The 19086-nt window shown below is 40.0% G+C and overlaps 4 protein-coding genes across 8 annotated transcripts; 2 read left to right on the top strand and 2 right to left on the bottom strand.

The window, feature by feature from the left end:
• The first annotated feature begins 842 nt into the window (after positions 1 to 842).
• LOC121889876 lies at positions 843 to 2395 on the top strand. The gene is made up of 5 exons (XM_042402100.1): positions 843 to 906; positions 1018 to 1323; positions 1516 to 1806; positions 1944 to 1978; positions 2124 to 2395. Exons 1-5 carry the CDS (start codon positions 861 to 863, stop codon positions 2244 to 2246), a joined length of 801 nt encoding a protein of 266 aa, XP_042258034.1. The 5' UTR covers positions 843 to 860; the 3' UTR covers positions 2247 to 2395.
• A 2947-nt stretch (positions 2396 to 5342) lies between these two features.
• Positions 5343 to 8231, bottom strand: rbm4.3 (RNA binding motif protein 4.3). Of its 2 annotated transcripts, none has more exons than XM_042401370.1 (4): positions 8144 to 8231; positions 7030 to 7448; positions 6268 to 6925; positions 5343 to 5952 (listed from the first exon to the last, which is right to left on the bottom strand). In XM_042401370.1, exons 2-3 carry the CDS (start codon positions 7436 to 7438, stop codon positions 6294 to 6296), a joined length of 1041 nt encoding a protein of 346 aa, XP_042257304.1. In that variant the 5' UTR covers positions 7439 to 7448; positions 8144 to 8231; the 3' UTR covers positions 5343 to 5952; positions 6268 to 6293. The 2 variants fall into 2 exon arrangements, with proteins under 2 accessions (XP_042257304.1, XP_042257303.1); XM_042401369.1 differs by having other exon boundaries at positions 7030 to 7450; positions 8149 to 8231.
• A 106-nt stretch (positions 8232 to 8337) lies between these two features.
• On the top strand, positions 8338 to 10801 carry tifa (TRAF interacting protein with forkhead associated domain). The gene is made up of 2 exons (XM_042401371.1): positions 8338 to 9755; positions 9880 to 10801. The coding sequence occupies exon 2, from the start codon at positions 9938 to 9940 to the stop codon at positions 10523 to 10525; it is 588 nt and encodes a 195-aa protein (XP_042257305.1). The 5' UTR covers positions 8338 to 9755; positions 9880 to 9937; the 3' UTR covers positions 10526 to 10801.
• Positions 10802 to 12766: 1965 nt separating this feature from the next.
• On the bottom strand, positions 12767 to 17352 carry LOC121889523 (RNA-binding protein 4.1-like). 4 transcript variants are annotated; one of them, XM_042401535.1, is made up of 6 exons: positions 17246 to 17328; positions 16382 to 16810; positions 15625 to 16266; positions 13664 to 13740; positions 13335 to 13473; positions 12767 to 13253 (listed from the first exon to the last, which is right to left on the bottom strand). In XM_042401535.1, exons 2-3 carry the CDS (start codon positions 16788 to 16790, stop codon positions 15647 to 15649), a joined length of 1029 nt encoding a protein of 342 aa, XP_042257469.1. In that variant the 5' UTR covers positions 16791 to 16810; positions 17246 to 17328; the 3' UTR covers positions 12767 to 13253; positions 13335 to 13473; positions 13664 to 13740; positions 15625 to 15646. The 4 variants fall into 4 exon arrangements, with proteins under 4 accessions (XP_042257469.1, XP_042257468.1, XP_042257471.1 ...); XM_042401534.1 differs by having other exon boundaries at positions 13335 to 13429; XM_042401537.1 differs by having other exon boundaries at positions 13335 to 13429; positions 13706 to 13740.
• Between the last annotated feature and the right edge of the window lie 1734 nt (positions 17353 to 19086).

The raw sequence follows: 19086 nt of genomic DNA, 5'->3' as shown, positions 1-19086 counted from the left end.
TAGTTCTGTGTGTGTTGTGTTGAACACATACATTTACATACTCTGCTCCGACTGGACAGCTATTTTCTCACATAGCCTCTGTACTAATGAAGCAACAATGTCGGCAATTTGTTTCTACACATCGTCATTCTTTTAAAACCTGGCAGCTCATTAAATACAGGTTGTAGAGAAACCGGAGATAGTGACGATCAGTTTTTCCTCCATTTTGTTTAAAGTTAGTTTACGTAATGAACAACTCTGCTATTCCGTTTACACAGAAATCAAAATGAGTGCATTTGACTGGTTGCTGGTTGTTGCTTTCTTAATCTCTCTAGCTCAGTGGGGGCCACCAGGCTGTAAAGCCAGGTCTCATTCACAATGAATAGCAGCTGTCACTTTCCCAACCTTTGAGTCTGTATGTGTGAATGCCCTGTTAGCTCTATTTTGGTTTCCACCAACTCCTGAGAAAAATATCTGTCTCTTTAGCTGCTAAATGCTCCACTATGTTCCCCAGATAGTCACTAACTTTGTCTGTCTGCAGGTTTAAAGTATCAAATTCATACTCTCAAAGCAACTACTACTTGGTTGTTAAAGTACCTACAGCACAAACACAAATTTCGTGTCCTTTCAGTTGTAACATGAAGACATTTTCACTCTGTAGATAAATGGACTTTTAATAGAACATTAAATCGAATGTTCAACACAGGTTGAGGAAATCACTCTTTGAGGCTATGATCTTGTTTCAACACTTCTTGTTCGGAAGTCATTTATGTGGCCAGTAAGAGCGTCAACATAAAAAACTCCCCGCCTCTTTCCAACAAAGCCCCTGTACATGAGCTCAGAGAATAAAGAGTCATTGCAGTTGGACGATCATACACACAATGAGGAGCTTTATCTTGATAACAGCTTTACTTCTCTGCAGCCTCAGTAAGTACTGACATTGAAATATTAAACATCTACATCTAGGGTGTAAGGATTTAGGTCCCTGTTGCTTTATCAGCTGAGGAGTAAATCTCTTGTTGTCTCTGTGTGTTTCAGGCTGGATCACTGTCTCAGTTTCTGAGTCTCAGACTGTGGAGGTCCAGCCTGGTGAAGAAGTCACACTGCAGTGCTCCAACATCTCCAGAACTCCAACTCACACATTTTGGTCCAGATTTGTCGATAGAACCGAGATCAGCTGTATCTCCTCTATGTACGGATCTGGTGGCAATGCTGAATACTGTGATGGATTCCAAAATGGGAAATTCAAAATGAGTTCCAACGTCTCTACTGTCTCTCTTAAAATCACGCAAGTGGATTTATCTGACTCTGGGCTGTATTTCTGTGGATTTTACATGGATGGACGTACAGTACTTAAAGTAATAGATTTAAAATTTCAAGGTAAGAATGATTTCAGTTTTCTTGTCTCTTGAGTTTTTTGGTATATTGCAAATTTAGATTCTCACCATTGTGTCCAACAAGTGTGATTACTTCAGCATTATGATTACAAAGCAAGTGTTTCAAAATAACATCCATTTGTCTTTGTTTCATTTCAAGGCCACAATGAATTCAGTGATGACGTGGACAGCGAGTGTAAAAGTAAGATTCTGTTAAAGTTTTCTTTTATTGCACAAACTGTCAGTCAACTGAAGGTGAAACTAGATTCATTTTTAATGTTAGCAGGGTGCCAAAACACTGAAGCTAAAGTAGAATCTGATCTTTCAATCTTTCTTGTAGAAGAGTCTGATGGAATAACAAAGCTGATGAGTGTGATCCTGGGTGGTTTGACTGTTTTCCTTATAATGGTCGTCATTGGTCTGGTTGTCAAAATCAAGACGCTTCAGACAGGTATTTGTTAGAGCTACTGTATCTTTTTATATTTGGCTCTGTTGTGTTTGCATGTCCTATTTAAAGTTGTGTAAACATGATTTGGAATATGATAAATGTGATTAATTAACTGATAACGTGTTGTCTCTCTTGTATAGCTCCTAATGAAGAACAAAATACACCACAGAGTGAGGTGAATCTAACTTGAAAACTTTCTTTTATGTATTAAAATGTAGGAAGTGCTACAATCACTTCAAGTCATTCATCAGTTATTTCTTTTAGTTTTTCCTCACAAAGTCAGCTGTCAGATGAGTGATTGTAAATACTTTAATTTGCAGAATCTGGGCTCTGATAACCTGAACTACGCAGCACTGAGTTTCAATCCAAAGCCCAAAAGAATCCGAAGGCCTGCATCAGGGAGAGAAGTGGAGCCAAATGTGATTTATGCTGCCACCAGATAGACTCAGGAAGCACATGGAACTGCAGCTTAGAGGTCAACTGATAACTTGTTCCAGTATATCACTCTGCTGTTGTGTTTTTGTACAGCTGGCAGGTGGGAGAAGCAACTATCACCATGTCAAAAAAATCCAGTTTGTAATAAAGATGTATTTGTGGCAAATTTGCAGTCTTGGTGCTGAGTTTTATTTCTCACATGACTGTTTATTTTCCTTTGCTTATTTAATCTGTCTTCACTCTCAATGTAAAAGCAAAAGAATATGATTGGTGTTCGATTAAGGAGGGGTCAGTAAGGACATTGATTATTGTCAGATTAAAGAGAGTTTAGATGGAGTTCTTCAATGTTACTGAGGTCACGTTGGTTGTTTGACAGGAAGAGAGAGCACAGTGTGGTCTGAGCTGAAGTGATGCGTGTTTGCATGCAAATATAGACATGTATTGATGCCCTGCTTGTCATTTTCCATTGTGGTGGTAAACAGGAAGACTGGTCTTCAGCTCTCTGCATTATAACTACACCCAACAAAGGTCTACTGATTTTATGAAGAAATAATATTTCATCAAAATAACTTATTAAAATTATATTTTTAAAGATCTTATTGGTTCATTTAACTTCACATCATGTATCAGTTTGTGTTTTACCATGCTGGAAAGACATGAGATTAAAAAAAAGGCCCAGCACTTGCAAAACCACACATAAGTGTTTACTTAAACCGTTAACTGTTAAACCGTGACCGAACTCAAAAGATGATTGTCAAAAATCGTGCATTGTGGTTGAAACACACTATGAAAGTATAAGTACAATACATTCAGAAATCAACCCTGTTCCTTGCTGCAGAACATTTGAAATTTAAGGGCAGGAAAACATCTTCAATAACAGCTTTATGTTTGTAGTGTCAAACTGCTGTACAGTGATGAGGAACAATAGACTAATGACAATTCACTACTCCTACATTACACTACTACACATGTCATACTGTAGTCCTACATTACACCACCCAGTGCTCTTGACAGGCCAGTAGAAAGTTTTGTATTGTGAGCATGCTCCCTCTAGTGGCCTTCAGTGGTACTTGCAGATTAAGCTGAATGAAACTGAAACTTTTTAAATGAAGATAAAACCAAACCCACTGATGCTGCATTGATACACAGGACACTGAAATCTGAACGAAACCATCAAAAGGTTAAAAAGGTGTACTTACATAAACAGTGGGTAATTATTTTCACATCAATTAATCTGTTAATTATTTTCGATTAATTGATTAGTCATTTGGTCAATAAAATGTAAGAAAGAGGTGAAAAACCTCAACCAGTTTCCCAAAGCGACATTCCTTTAGTGTCTTGTTTTGTCCCAACCAACAGTCCACAACCCAAAGATATTCAGTTTACTGTCACAGAGGACCAAAGATACCAGAAAATATGCTTTTTTGAGAAGCTGAAATCAGAGAATTTGGACATTTTTTCTCAAAAAATCTGATCTTAACCTTAACTTAATAGCTAACAACTACTTGATTAATTGTTGTAGAAATAAAAACAGTAGAAATGTAATTATACTAGGGCTGCCTTCAGACATGAGCAAATACATCAATTAACCTATTTATATATTGTCTTAAACATTAGCAGAATTATATTGATATATTTCCACGTTCAATATAACTTGGGCTGGGTTTCACCCATCAATACTTTTTTTGGTACGGACCAAAAGGTATCCAAATAGTGACTGTGGCAGCCCCACAAAATATATTAATATATGTAAGTACTAAAAGCTGGTATTAAATATAACAAGAGTACAAATTGAAAATATTTGATTACATAGTAACTGTAAGTGCCTATTGGTTGAACACACTTTGATTTAAATCATAATTTCACCAGTTTTAGACTATTTAGACAAAGCTATTACATATGTTTTAACATAAGTTTGCTCAGTGAAAAAAGGGTTAGTAGAAAAACATGTTTCTATTGTTAAATGTATGGTATCAGACAAAGTATTGTTTTGGTTTAAGTACCAAAACTCAGAAATGTAGTATCACTGCATTTGGAAAACTAGACCTTCACAGATTTACAGTACATTAGTTAACAGGGAGTCCGTGATTGTTTTAAATATTTTATTCATGCAGGTCAGAATCCAACATGGCAATACAGAGTACTCTCAGTTTATTATATCCATCAAAATGTATGCAAAATCTGTTAATATAGCAATTTTGATGTATAGTAAATTGACTTCATGCTTTACAAGGGTTTCATAAAACTCATGTCTGCAAGACCAGGAGTAAAACCTCCTGATGCTTTCCTTAAGTCACCTCACTCACAATCTTGACTCCTAACCACCCTTGCTACCCTCGATGCTTCTCTACTTTTCCATTTTGGGGAAGGAAAAAAAAACACCTTCCCCAAAAGCCAATAATGGTTGTCAAATTGATGATCACTGGGTCTGGTCTCTACAATTTCTATCACCTATATATACATATATATATATAGCTGAAGATTATTTCCCAACAAACACTGACAATATAGAGCAGATTTTCAGCTGAATGGATAGTTTTGCACACAGTTTATGAATGAATAAACATTTGACTAACTAGCACTCCTAAACCTGAAAATGGCAAAAATGATTTTCACAGTTACAAACCTTTACAAAGTTCAAATGTGATCATGTGCTGTCAGGATAAGTTTCTACATCATAAACCCTTGACTTACCTGTGGACTCTGAAGGTCTCCAACAGCCTTTGATGTCATCTCCCCCCAGATTCAGGATAAACTAGTCTCAACTTCAAAATCTAACCTGGAGTAATGCCCGGAAAGTGTTATGCTCTGCACTGAAGCTCCATTATGGGCAACTTCATTTTTTTTCACAAAAGGGGACAAGCTTAAAGGTACGCTGATGAGCGAGGCTGGGGCACTTCAGACAAAACCAGAGAGGCTGTATGTCTTTAATTAGTGTATCGATTTCAACAAGTCTATTATACGTCAGATCATCATTAGTGAATGGATAATCACTTAATAGACAAGCAAGATATTTGTCGAAAGATCCTATCAAAGTATTTGAATCAATTCAAGCGGTTCACACTGATTAGGTGTTTAAGCGCTGGGCATGACCTGGAGCCATCTGAAGAACATTACTGCACACTTCTTTTTATTGAAAACAGGTTCGACAATATACAGGTACATGTGAACGATTTGCGGTGACTGTCCTATTAACAGTTACTTTATATATTTGTCAAACTCTTGCGTCTTTGCAGCTTAGATTTTCACAGCAACGCCACATGGAGGTTTGGTTTGCGTTTGTGAGAAAGGTCAACATGATGGAAACAACGTGCAGATTAGATTTAGTACCAAACATTCAGTTCAGTTAAATCTACAGTCACAAGTATCGCCTACAAAATGATGCTGAAATGAGTCAGCTTCCTAAGGTCACACACAACATCAGAACACTAATAATTCAAACGTAAAAGTTCAAATTAAAAAAAAAAACGCCTTACTTTGACGTCAAGTATTAAAAATTCTATAGCACAATGACAAACTAAACAATCAGAGGGAAAAATACGAGTGTAAAAACTGTCCCAAAATAATAAAAACAAAAACAGACGTGGACGTCGGCATTTCAGCTCCTCCTGTGAGCATCGCAGGGGAACGTTAACGCGCTCAGCCACAGACAGGAAGGGGATAGCGTCACGTGCATCAGGAGGCGGCGAGCGGCGACGCAGTCGAACGACGATCCTGAAAAAAGAGCACATGACACAAATGAACTGCCTGCAACTGTTGATACAAAGCACGTTGTTCCATCTTAATTATGTATATGCTGCCTTTAATCGAGTTGTTTTTGTTGAGTCCCCTTCTTCAGCCACAGAGATCCAAGACTGAACAAGCACAGACGTACATTATGAGAACAGCACCTCTTTCGCATGTCTTTTCAAAGCTTGATTTCCCCACAAGATCTGGAGCGTGCCGGACAACTTACAGGCTGCCTCTGCCTTGACAGGAACGAATTTCAGAAAAGATATGAACACCAGTCTACCTCAGACCTATCCTCACCTTGACTTCACATGCCGGAGCCTTGCTTAATAAGCGTAGCGTGCAGGCGGTGGCGGAGGCAGCCGGTCTGCGTAGGGGTCCCTGGCTCGAGGAACTCCGTATGCCGGTACCCGGGGAACCGGAGAGAGACGGGAGCGCTCGTAGGAGTAGCCGTTACCTGCAGGGGGCATTGGCGTGCTAGGTGCTCTCCTCAGAGGACTACGGTCTCGGGCGTAGTACGAGGACGGAGGAGGAGGGAGAGGCCGACGCTCGTACGGGTCGAGCGGCGAGGTCATAAGACGGTCTCGCACGACGGCTGAAGGGGGAGGGGGAGGAGGAGGGGCGCCAGCACGTTGGTCCTCGTAGGAGGCAATGCCATAAGGACGGGCTCTGTACTTCTCATAGTAATCTACCACGCCATATCTGTCCCTCTCACCCTCATAGGGACGGTCAGGGTAAACGGCTCGTCGGGGGGGAGGGGGCGGCAGAGGAGGGGCGGGGTAACCTGGGGGTATGTGACTGAGGCGGCCCCTCAGGTAGCTCGGAGGTGGGGGCTCATGCCTTTCTCCTGGGTAGCGTGGGGGCCAATAGCCTGCCCTGTCTGGGGGAGGAGGGGGGTAGTCGTCCCGTTCGTCATGTCTGGGACGGCTCTTAGAAATCTGTACATGGATGCGTTTGCCTAAATGCAAAAGAAGATACACATATTACACAATCAGGTTTAAAGTTAGACAAGCTGTCAACACTACTTTTTTTTTTTTTTTTTACATACTGGCCCTTTCTTACCTTGGAATTCAGTGTTGTCTAGTCCCTTGATGGCATCCATGGCCTCATCAGAGTTGGACATGTGTACGAAAGCAAAATTCTTGACAACAGCACACTCTGTGACCGTGCCGTACTCCTCGAAGAGTGAACGGAGCTCATCATCAGATCCCTTCTCTACATTTGCCACATGCAGTTTGACAGATCCCTGGTTCTTCCCATGGCTGGCCTCGACGTTGATAGGTGTGCCGTGAAGCTTGAAGAGGTGCAGATTCTTGATGGCTTTGGTGGCAGCCTTGCGGTCATCCATGTGGACGAAGGCGTAGTTCTTGATGATGGCACACTCTGTGACTGTGCCGTACTGGGTAAAGAGAGCCTTGATCTCATCCTGGTCTGCCTCTCGAGGCAGATTCCCAACAAAAATCTTCACCATTATTAAAGATCTGTATCAAAATATATTAAAGAAAAACACATAGGGTACATAGGGATGGGGACAGGGGAAAATGCTTCATTAGAATTAAAAGGCATTTAACCTTTTCACATACTTTTAAATAAATTTGCCTATTTAATAGATTGAGAAATTTTTAAGGAGGGAAGAGGAGAATATATCATTTTAAGGATTTGAGCGAGCCAATATAGCTTTTTTGTGGGAAAACCATGTCAGACACAAATTATTCAAAGTACAGTATTCTACATACATCCTAAAACATGTCTGGAGGGGATCTTAAAGTATGTTTGCTCAGATATGTAACCTTAGCAGCTGCGTATTAAACGGCCTCAATCAATACAAAATGGCTGACAATTAGTTTCACACAGCAAGTCAAATAATATAAGCATTTTGACACAAATTAGCGAACATATTTTAACACCTTTCTATCTACTATTTTGCTATCATAACGCAACAGTGCGGCTTATTAAACAGCTCAATGGTTTAAACACACATCTCTAAACTGCGTTAACCGTTAGCTACAGTTAGCTTGCTCGTTGAGCCACGCTGTGAACAAAGCGCCGAGCTCGATGTTAGCACACAAACGCGACGCAGGCTAACAAACACTCAAAATGTCTGTAGGTAATTCAGTTATTGAAAATGCAGTGAATTGTGAATCTCAAGATACCGGTGAGTGAATTTTAGATTACCTTTTTTTTTTTTTTTTACCGGGCGGCCTCTACAAAAAATTCAAACCCCTTTCGAGAGTTTTCCTTTCACGGATGTATAAACAGCTTTAGCTAACTTCCGCTTTCTGCCCCCTTTTTTCTTCCCCGTTTGTCCCTTTTTGTGACCCACAGTCACACCGCCCCCTACTGCCTAGGAGGGGGCAGTGTCCATCGTCCGCTTTATGTATTAAGTATGCATATATTTTACATGTTTTAAACCCCGAGATAACTGTATGAGTATATCATATTCTTTACACCTGGGGAAGTTAAAAATGATGCCACACACTATCATGTTTTGTCTTTTCTTGCCGGAAACCCACTTCCAGCATATTTCTGTCCATGTCTGGTAGTTTTTAATGCTTTATTGAACAATATATTAACAAACAGCAAGGCAAGTCAGCCATGGTTTGGAAGTAACTCACAATGTCTCATATTTAACCAATAACGTCGTTTTCTCTGCTTGAATCATACTACTAGCTGTGACATGCAAGGGGATTAAATTATTACACGTAAGTAAACGACTTCTTCCTGGATTAATGTGTAACGGTGTCATTTTACAACAGGATTATGCCTCCCGCCACGGTCGGATCCCTGGTCAACAATGTGAAATTTAAGAAGAGTCGTCCTTTCTGTTTCAAGTTGCGTCATCGGGGAATTTTTCAGTGCCCCAATGCTGCGTTAAGGTGCTCATCTTGAAATCGTATGTTACAGAACTCTGATCAACTCGTGAAATATTTGATTAGAAAAGTAAAAAGAGTGAACATTGTACGAAAAAGTAGCAGCGACCCTATTGTAGGCTGGTGGCACATTACAGCACAACATTGTGGTGTAGCCTTGCAATATATCATTCTTTTTTATTGATGAATAATATGTTGATTATTTTTCCAAATAATAATTACTCTGTAAAATGTGTTTAACATGGCTATTACAATTTCCCAGAAGCCAAAGTGACATCTTGAAATTGCTTTTATTGTCTAATTAACAGTCTAAAACACAAATATATTTACAGCTAGTTACAGTTTAGTTTGTGTAAACCAGTGTATGATAGGCATGTTAGGTTGAAATATGAATAAATACTTGCCAAAATCGTTTATTAATTTTTTTCTTTTTCTTTGCAAATTTCCCTGCTGATCCACTGATCATGTATTCATGTTAGAAAGTAAGAGTGGCAAATTACCAAGAAAGACTGACAAATGTGATTATATAATAGTTTACAAACTAACATACACTTTATTTTACCAGTTGGTGAACATAACTTCCATGTTCACCTTATGTTAACAACACTGAATGAAAATCACGACTTATCCTTTGAATTCACTACTGCTTTACGTCATCCACACATTTAGAGTAGTGATATTTCCGTATGTGCAATTGACCGCACCATCATTACCACTGGGTCTTGTGAGAGTGACGAAACCAAGCGGGAGGAGCGAAGACAGCAGCATGAAAAGAGCAAACAGAAAGAGTTAGCCTGTTTTCATTCTCAGCACCAACACCGCTAGTTCCCCCTGAGTGTGACACACTCTATTTGATGCAGTTTTCCTGTGGATGTAGTAAAACCAAGTGTTCTTCAAATTAGGGAATTCAACATACAGGTAAGACACAATGATCTAACAACAGGAATTTGTATATTTGTTGTATTACTTTACTTGTGTTTGACTGGTAAACCACCCTATCTACTTGTATTCCAATGGGTTTGTTTGCTTTCTGCTCCAACAGCCCTTCATCATTGAAGGTCAGCCCTCTGCTGATTTCATCACAGGAGCTTTTTGTCATCATGAATGTGTCCCAGACAATGGAGACAGAGGAGGATCTCCTGACTTGTCTCCATATCAAGCTCTACCACCCGCAGCAGACTTCTAAGGGCCTTTACAGTCTGCTTCCTCTGGGGAACAGGAGAAGACACTCAGCAGAGGACCCTCTCAGGCTGGGCCGTGACGCCCAGGCTTGCACCTTTGCCCTGGTTGACCCCCGGGTGTCCCGTAAACAGATGGCCCTCCATGCATACCGCACACCCCAGAGCCCGGACATGCTGTTCACCATCCAGAACCTGACCCAGAGGGGACGACTGTCAGTAAACAGCTCAACACTGAACTACCTGGAGAAGATGGATCTCCCGGCCAAGGCCCTGATCCGGTTCGGAGAGTATGAGATGCTTATCATCCGAGAGCCCGGCGAGGCCAAGGGGAGCTTTGAGGTGGAGTTGGAGGTGCTGACAGTGTCTCCATCCAAGGAGACATGCATGTTTGTGCCTAGTACCACACCCGTAATGGACACAGGCTCACGTGTGATGAACGGTTTACCTGCTAGTCTTAGGACCCAAGGCCCCTTGGAAACTGATGAGACTCACATGTGTTATTCATGACTAACAATCACCACTCTGTGACATGCTGTGACTTTATTTTTACTTTCTTGTGGCAATGAATTGCTGTGTAGTTGTTACATTTGAGTTCAAGCAGACTCCCTCTTTGTAATGTGAAATCATAGTATTACTCAGCACTCTATGTATTACAACATATATCTATATACTGTAAAGCTGTGATCTTCATATACTGAATTAACCCCATTTCTTGAAGTGTAAGCGCTTAAAAAAAGCCTTTTTTCTACTTCTGCATATTAAATATTTTTTGGCAAAATCTTATTCTGAATGTTCTTGTTCTTAAATATTCTGTATCAAACATAGATTTGACAACCAATTTAAAGAAACTGTCCTCACATTTACTGGAAGTTTATGGTAATTATTCATACAACGCTGTTCCTGAGAACAGCAGGATGGCGTGACATCTTTGCTTGAGGTAAAATTGCTCAAATTTTTGAGCTCAGGCTACAATAAGCTGCGGTAGAAACAAAAACATGCACACATTTATAGTAAGTTCAGTATTATCAGTGAAGTATACTTAAAAGTATTTAAAGTAGAAGTGTTTTTTATGCGTATTGGCCGCTCTTAGTTATATTATTATATACTATAGGATTATTATCAATGACACTTAAATGTGTATGCAGCATTTTCTTGTTACTAGTCGACAGGTAAAACTAATATTTATCTACTTCATATTAACTGATCATATGTTCTGGATGAAAATTTGAATCTGAAATATAACTATAGCTGTCCAATAAATGTGGAATAACAAAAGTATATTTCCCTCTGAACTTTTGTGGAGCAGAAATATAAAGAAGTGTAACAAGGAAACAGGGAAGCACAGGTACCTCAAAATTGCACTTGACCTGTTTGTCAGGTCCTCTTCCCAGCATGACAACATCAGCCGGAAATAAACAAAACCAAAGAATACAGACACAAAGATGAGACAGTGAATTATGCTAAAACTGAAAAAGATACATTTTTTAAATTTACTGAGCTGGTCTTCTGGTTAACAACACAGGACAAAGTAGAAACACACTGCGACTCTGGGTACTATTTATTTTATAGTCTTTGAGACAAAGTCCAATCTGGTTTGAGATTCCTCATCTTGCTCTCTTTATTGAAGTTACGAGAAGGAAGTGCAAAATGAGATCTTCCATCTAGTCATTTGAAGCAGCAGAGCACACAGTGTTAGTGTAGTTAACATCAGCAGGCTTCAGGAATAGCCAGTACAAAAAGTCCTAACAGTGTGGAATTTGGTCGTTATCATGCAGGCAGTAGTTGGACCGGTTCAGTAAACCCTGTAAAACAGAGTCTGGTCAACACAGTATTGACACTCTAACCACCTCTCATGATTTCTTGAAACTCAACTCCAGCAATAAGATAGTGTGTTTACAGGAAACCTCCTTTGAACTGCAATGACTTCATTGCGGAAACTGACTTTCCAAAAAAGGGAACGGAAGATGCAACTCCTCACTCATGAGAAATATGAGGAGGAGAAGTTCTATTTACATTTCACTTTGTACAGCTTTGATAACTTTGTCTTGTTCCTATTCCTAAGTACAGTGTCTATACTATCCATTATAACAGGTTACCTGTCCAGGATAAATGGAAAGCATACTTTTAATGTATATACACACACACACTGTATGTCTGGGTCATTTTTCCTCACTGGCAGAGATAGACAAATAAGTTGTTGCTGAACAAGCACATCTGGGGGTTTTGCTTGCAAATGTTAGCAGGAACAAGGATATTGCCAAATCTATGAAAAATCAAGTAACACTGACAACATTTACAGGGTTGTTTTTTTTTTTTTTTTTTTTAAATCACAATGCAACAATATTCTGACTGTTTCAAAGAGGACACATTACAGATTATGTGAAACACAGGACTGTTGAGACGTGTTAATACCTAAGTATCTGTATTGCCAGAGGTTCTCCAAGACTATGAGCACTTTTTAAATGCTAATTAGGCAACATGAGATAATCTGTAATGTCTCACCATAAATTATTCTCAACTTTAACGCAGTTTGTTGTAGAGTTTCTGCCAAACTGCGTAACAGCAGGAGGCCATTTCATACTAAACAGCCTTGCATGACTGTGTTTGAATACCAAAGATGTCATGTATCAGATTTCTCTGTAAATGATGGTCATTCATTTCCAGCCTGTTAAGTTTCAACTTCCATACTGAAATGACAATGTTAAAAGTTCATATCCATATTTGAAACAAACAAAAACAAAAAGACAATGATTTATAAAATACAATTTATTAACACTTCAATTGCTACAAATATCTGTGTGCAACTGCCCATATACAGTAACCTACAGTATGTTTATATGTTTTAGGTTCATAAATAGTAAAGATACATAAAGATAGTAACAAAACAAAGGTTGAACAGTTGTATGTAAAAGATCACACAAAAATTTCAAGTACAAATGGAGCCAAAACCAAAACCCTGTCACAATTACATGTTTTAGCCATATGTCAACTTCAAATATTTATAGAGCTTCTTAAAAGTGTCTTTGGTAAGTTTGAGGTGGCTTGATTCAATTACATTTTTAATTAAAAATCTGTAGGGATTGTTCTGAGGCCAGTTTCTTTCACCTAACTCATTATTTTGGTGTCATCAGCTGATGGAGAAAAATGTAAATATACAGATTTCCTTAAGATTTAACAGTCAATCCAGCTCACCAACCAATGGGCCGAACCTTCACGGAAACACCAAATGCACTTCCTGTAAAAACAACACGCTTTTAAAATCAGGGTACACAAAAAAGAAACTCTTATGGACATAAAGTATTTTATACTGCATTACCTTAAACTGCACGACCAGCTGATCCCATCTTGTCTAGTTTGTGATGAATTCACTTCATGACCCGTTACAGCCAGCAGAGCAGGCCGGTCTACAGCCTGTAGACAAAGAGACGGGGTCAGCAATCCCATTCTCCCCACAGCTTAAAGAAATAACACATTTTCAAATATTTAAGACCAAATTTAATGGTAACCATGAAGTAGAGAATACAACTTTGATATTCTGACTATACAACGAGTACACAGCAGTATCCAAGATCACAAGACAGAGACATGAGTCAATGTACTGCATTAGTAAGAGGTATTTTGGAGTAAAGTTTGAACAATACCCACCGCTCCGCCTCAGGATGCAGACATCTTCCATGGATGACTTACCATGAGCTGGTGTCTCCTGCATAGAGTCTAAAAACCTACAAAGAGCACAAATACTAAGAATTCCAAGACTGCATGCAATTTATGGTACAAATAAAAGGCCATGTTGAGAGTTAAGACAATAATGGAAAGTGTGAATAATTTGTGTGAACTAAATGACAGAGAAATGAAGAATGCAAATTAGAACAAATGTCGCAAGACGACAGAAACATGGCCCATCGCAAAGCTCAGTTAATAATCGTTACTACTTCTAGGAAACAACTAATTGGCTCGACACAAGGTAGGCAATGGACGACTGTGATGCAGCTTCCTGTGTGACAGGGACAACACGTAGCAGCCAGCGGACGCAGATTAAAAACATTGTGTAGCTACAGAAAAATTAAGGAAACGGAACTTGTGGTAAATTTTTCTGCTCAATGTTTTGTCACTCCTGTGTTTGTGGACAGCTACAGATTTCATTTACTGCATCAACTTAAAAAAAAAAGGTCTAAGAGGAGAAGTCTTAATCTACTTTTTGTTTAGGTTTGCATATACAGTATGCATTTTATTTTGGTAATGACTCAAGAAAGCGGTTATCAATGTAACAATGTCTGCCAAGTCATCAAAATATCAAGGTACAGCTGCCCACAAATTTCATTTTCTTCCCTCACGTCTCATCGCAAGCCTGGTTGCTTAGTTGTCCAGTATTTTCACTGGAGATGAACGGGAAAACATTACCTACCATGTGTCAAGCTGATACTTCAAGGGTGTGAAGAATGAAACTGAAAGCGTGTTAAGAGTGAAACGCCTGCGTAACTTTCAAGATATCTGGTGTATAGTGGCTGTGTGCCAAGTCATTAGACTGAGAGGCCTACCCAACAAGGAATAATTTGACAGTTAGAACGTTGTTTTTTGGTTTCATGTGTTTATTAAAAAGCCTTCAAAGGAAAAGCAATTTGTAAAGTAAATAAAATCATACATAACGTTGCTATAGATTCTGTTTACGCTAGAAAAAGTTAACACAAATGTAAAAAGAACAAAACCAACCTGGAACTTTTGATTTGTCATGCTTTACATGCGTCGGAAAACTTAAGAGCTTAATGTACAACCTGCCACACCAAGATATTAAAGCACTTATACGCTGAATTTTATAAACTTCTTTTGATGAGCATTTAGTGATCAACCAACACCCTTAGACTGAACAAACTACAATAATTTTGCTTACAAAGACTACATATATTCTCATTTAATTGACTTCCCTTGTTATGAAATTCTGTCACAGTCTTCCAGAGGCCATTTCCATTTAGAAAGATTGAAAAGCAGAGTGTATAGTTTTTTTTGGCCAAGATCAGTGCTGTGTGTCACACTGAAATAGACTAAGCACCTACGCCAGCATCCTATTCTGTGAAACACTTTAAGGATTTGAACAGTAAAACAAGCAGAGGAACAAGAAAGGCATAAACAGCTCAGGAGAATACGTGAACTGTAGACATGGAATCGTATGTTTTTAAAGTACGGGGCTGTTCCGCAATACAGTATCTTCCAGTAAGTCTCAGGCGAACGCAACGCAATCCGCCATAGACGAGAGGGATGTATAGCACCACGTACATCAGCAGACGACGACGATCATGTCATATTCTAAACCTGGAGAGAGAGCACACGACACATGTCAAGGAGCGCGTTTTAATCATGATTCGCGCAAAGATTGATCTTTGAGGTTAAAGCAGCAAATATTTTTAGGATTCCATTAGCAATGTTTAATGATTGTATATCGATTTATTAGCTCTGCAGGAATGAAGAGCTCTGGCTGATGATGATGGTTTAAAGTGTGTTTCTACCTCAATTTATGGAATCAAATTCATTTTGATTTGGCATTAATTTAAAGATTTTCTCAAACTCTTAGCAATGTGATTTATGAGGTCATTCAACATCTCTGTTCTCACCTTGTATTATACTCTTGTGTGCCTAATAGCTTGCATAGCGAGGTGGCGGTGGCGGCAGCGGCTGAACTCTCTCCGAGAACGAGTCCCTGGGGCGGGGGGCCGCATACATCTGAGACCGGGACAGCGGGGAGAGCCGGGACCGCTCGTAGGGGTAGCCGTTACCAGCTGACGGAGCAGGTGGAAGCGGGGCTCGTCTGATGGGGCTTCGGTCCCTGGCCATGTAGGACGTAGGAGGAGGAGGGGGGAGCGGCCGTCGCTCGTATGGATCGAGGGACCCCATCCCGAGACGTTCTCTAACCAACGCCGAAGGAGGAGGCGGAGGAGGGGGGATGGCACTGGAACGCCTGTCATCGTAGCCCGGGATGCTGTAAGGACGGGCTCTGTATTTCTCATAGTAATCGACCACCCCATAGCCGTCTCGCTCGCCATAGCCACGGTCAGGATACGCTGGTCGTCTCGGAGGAGGAGGGGGCGGCGGAGGCGGAGGCGGGTAAGCGGACATGCGACCTCTGTAGGGAGGCTCGGGCATCTCCCCTGGGTAGCGAGGAGGATAATAGCCTCCTCTGTTTGGCGGAGGGGGATACTCATCCTCCTTGTGCACCGCTCTTCTGCTTTTTGATATCTGAACATGTATGCGCTTCCCTATGAGAGAGAAAAACATTGGCCCTCAAATCCAAAACTGCTAGACACTAAACTGTATGGAACCCTTAGAACTTCCAAAATCCATCCATTCCTACATCATCAAAAGTTGACTTACCTTGAAACTCTGTGTTATCCAGGCCTTTCATTGCATCCATGGCCTCATCAGAGTTATCCATGTGCACAAAAGCAAAGTCCTTCACAATGGAGCACTCGGAGACGGTGCCGTACTCCTCAAACAGTGCACGCAGCTCGTCACTGTAGCCTTTCTCTACATTGGCTACGTGCAGCTTGACGGGGCCCTGGTTCTTCCCCCTGCTGGGCTCCACATTGATGGGCCTGCCACTGAGCTTGTACAGATGGAGCTCACGGATGGCTTTGGTGGCGGCCTTGCGGTCTTCCATGTGGACAAAAGCGTAGTTTTTGTACTTTGCACATTCGGTCACTGTGCCGTACTTTGCAAACAGAGCTTCAACTTCATCCTTCTCAGCATGCTGAGACAGGTTCCCGATGAAAATCTTCACCATGGTTGCTCCAGTGTGCTTCTCTACAGGGCGGTAAAGACAGGACGGGTGAACACAGGCAACCATGTACTGACGGGGAGCAAATGGTGACTCAATAACGTCATCATCAGGAAATAGAAAGCTAGTAACGTTAGTCGAGGCGACTATAACCACATATGTCACCGCCTGACATGTTAAACTGCGCTCTCGTTAACGTTTATATGTTGTTGTTTGTCTAGAAACAACACGACTTCACATACAGCGGAGACATTTAAGGCTAAACTCGACGAGGTTTCCGTGTTTGCGCTTCCTGGTCGGAGAGCTGCTAGCCGGGCTCGTTTTACTTGAATGGTTGCTATTAGCAAGCTAACATTAGCTCCCAGGTGTTAGTCGATTTCGTCTCATGTTACTAAAAGTTAAATCGTACGCAGTTACGATTAAAGATGTGGAATTAATAACATAAAAACGACAATACTCACCACTTGGGATCGACGCGCCGCGCCACTCAGAAGTCTCTGACGGTAGGATAAGATACAGTGAGAACCTGCCGCCCAATGAGCACACAAATAGAAATCTGATTGGTGGACAGGCGTGTCGCTCAAAAAGTACGGACTGTGATTGGATAATTTGGCTTTCACTTATAATCGGTCTTTGTAGGATAGTAGGTCAAGTTTCGTCATGAGCAGTTGAAATACAAGTCAAATCTTTATACTGTAGTATGTTGTGACAATAATGAATCCGTCTTACAAATTATCATCCTTAAAACGTCATGTGCCACATAAAACACACATTTACATTCTGACTTTTTAAAAAACTCCGCTTGAACTCTCTTGCTCTAACAAACAATATAAAAAGCAACAGGTTCTTAGAATATTACAGAAATATATTTGATGAAACCCTTTGAGGTCAAATTAATCGCCCTCAGGCAGGATATTGAAGTTAACTGCGTCTGTGTTACTGCTGTAACTTTATGAAACTGTAAATTTACAACGGAAGAGCACAATGTCTGTACAAGTTACTGTAACTTTATCAAAAATAATAAAGTGCATTAGGGGTATTCAAGCAGCTTAGCTAATGTAGTAAAAGATCTTGAGCTAATAAATTTCCCCTAATGGAAAATTCACATATCTGATGTCTTAAATTGCATTACTGCTTTATTCTATATTCATATATCATGATCCAGTCAACTACAATGCATAATGTAGGAGAAAAAAATCTTACAGTACATTCAGTCAGTGGAAAATCAATGATAACTTACATAAAACGCTCATTTTAAAGGTGTAATGTAGATGTAAGGAGCACATGCAGAAATAAATGAACTGTTCAAATCCCCTCTATATTCCTGTTTCTTCTCCTGTAATGAGTAATTTACACCAGCAGTGAGGAAAGACAGTGAAACAGCAGCAGTGAAAAGCTTTGGAAAATCTCTGTTCTGAAGGGAATATCCCATTACGTATTTCCCCTGGGAGCCTGTGTTTTCCAGGCCCTATCTTCAGAGTGCATGCGGCCACTGTTAGTCATGGGATGTTAGTCAGATGTTGGCCAAATATCCCAGAAATCCCAATTTTGTATTAATGGAAAATAATGGAATGAATATGAAGTCACTTACCCATTTAGAGAGCCCTTGAGAACCACCGCATCTTAAAGCTGTATTAGGCGACTTCACACATTCAACTGGCAGAAATGTATTAAACAAGATTAAAGTCTCTTTGTGTTTGAGCAAAAACAACGATGTGGGTGCTTTTCAGTGCTATGTATTGTAAATGAAATGGTGTAAAAAAAATATTTGGTGTCTTCAAAATCATAGGGTTGTCAAAAGTCTGTGGGCCATTTTTGCACCATATATGTATGTAACATACATTTTTAGCACACAGAAAAGGCAACTAGAGAAAATGTTTTTTCACTCATAGAATTGGACAATTTCTCAACTTTGAAAAATTTCAGCAGAAATCAAGTTAAAGGTGCTCAGTGGAGTTTTCTTGTCGACAAAGTTTTTTGTTTCAGTCTTATACAACACTTTTCCTTTTGGTTATATTAAAGATATTCTTATTGACTATTGTCTATTATTACTACAGCAATCACAACACTTCTTCAGTTCATCTTTCAAGTCTGCAGTTTTATGAATGCACTCAAGTACAACATACAATTTTAGATATCACTTTATGAGTCTGAGTTTAAAAAAGTGAGAGTTTAGGATATCTGTGTACTTCCTCCTCATGTGGTGTGTCACTGTCACATACAGTTTAAACTTTTTTTTTAATGACCAACAAGTTTAGCGGCTCTAACTTGTGACAGTAAATGTCCAGCAGAGGGAGACACA

Source organism: Thunnus maccoyii, chromosome 22, assembly GCF_910596095.1.
Source record: "Thunnus maccoyii chromosome 22, fThuMac1.1, whole genome shotgun sequence".
Classification (NCBI taxonomy): domain Eukaryota; kingdom Metazoa; phylum Chordata; class Actinopteri; order Scombriformes; family Scombridae; genus Thunnus; species Thunnus maccoyii.
This window is presented reverse-complemented; position numbering and strand designations above follow the sequence as displayed.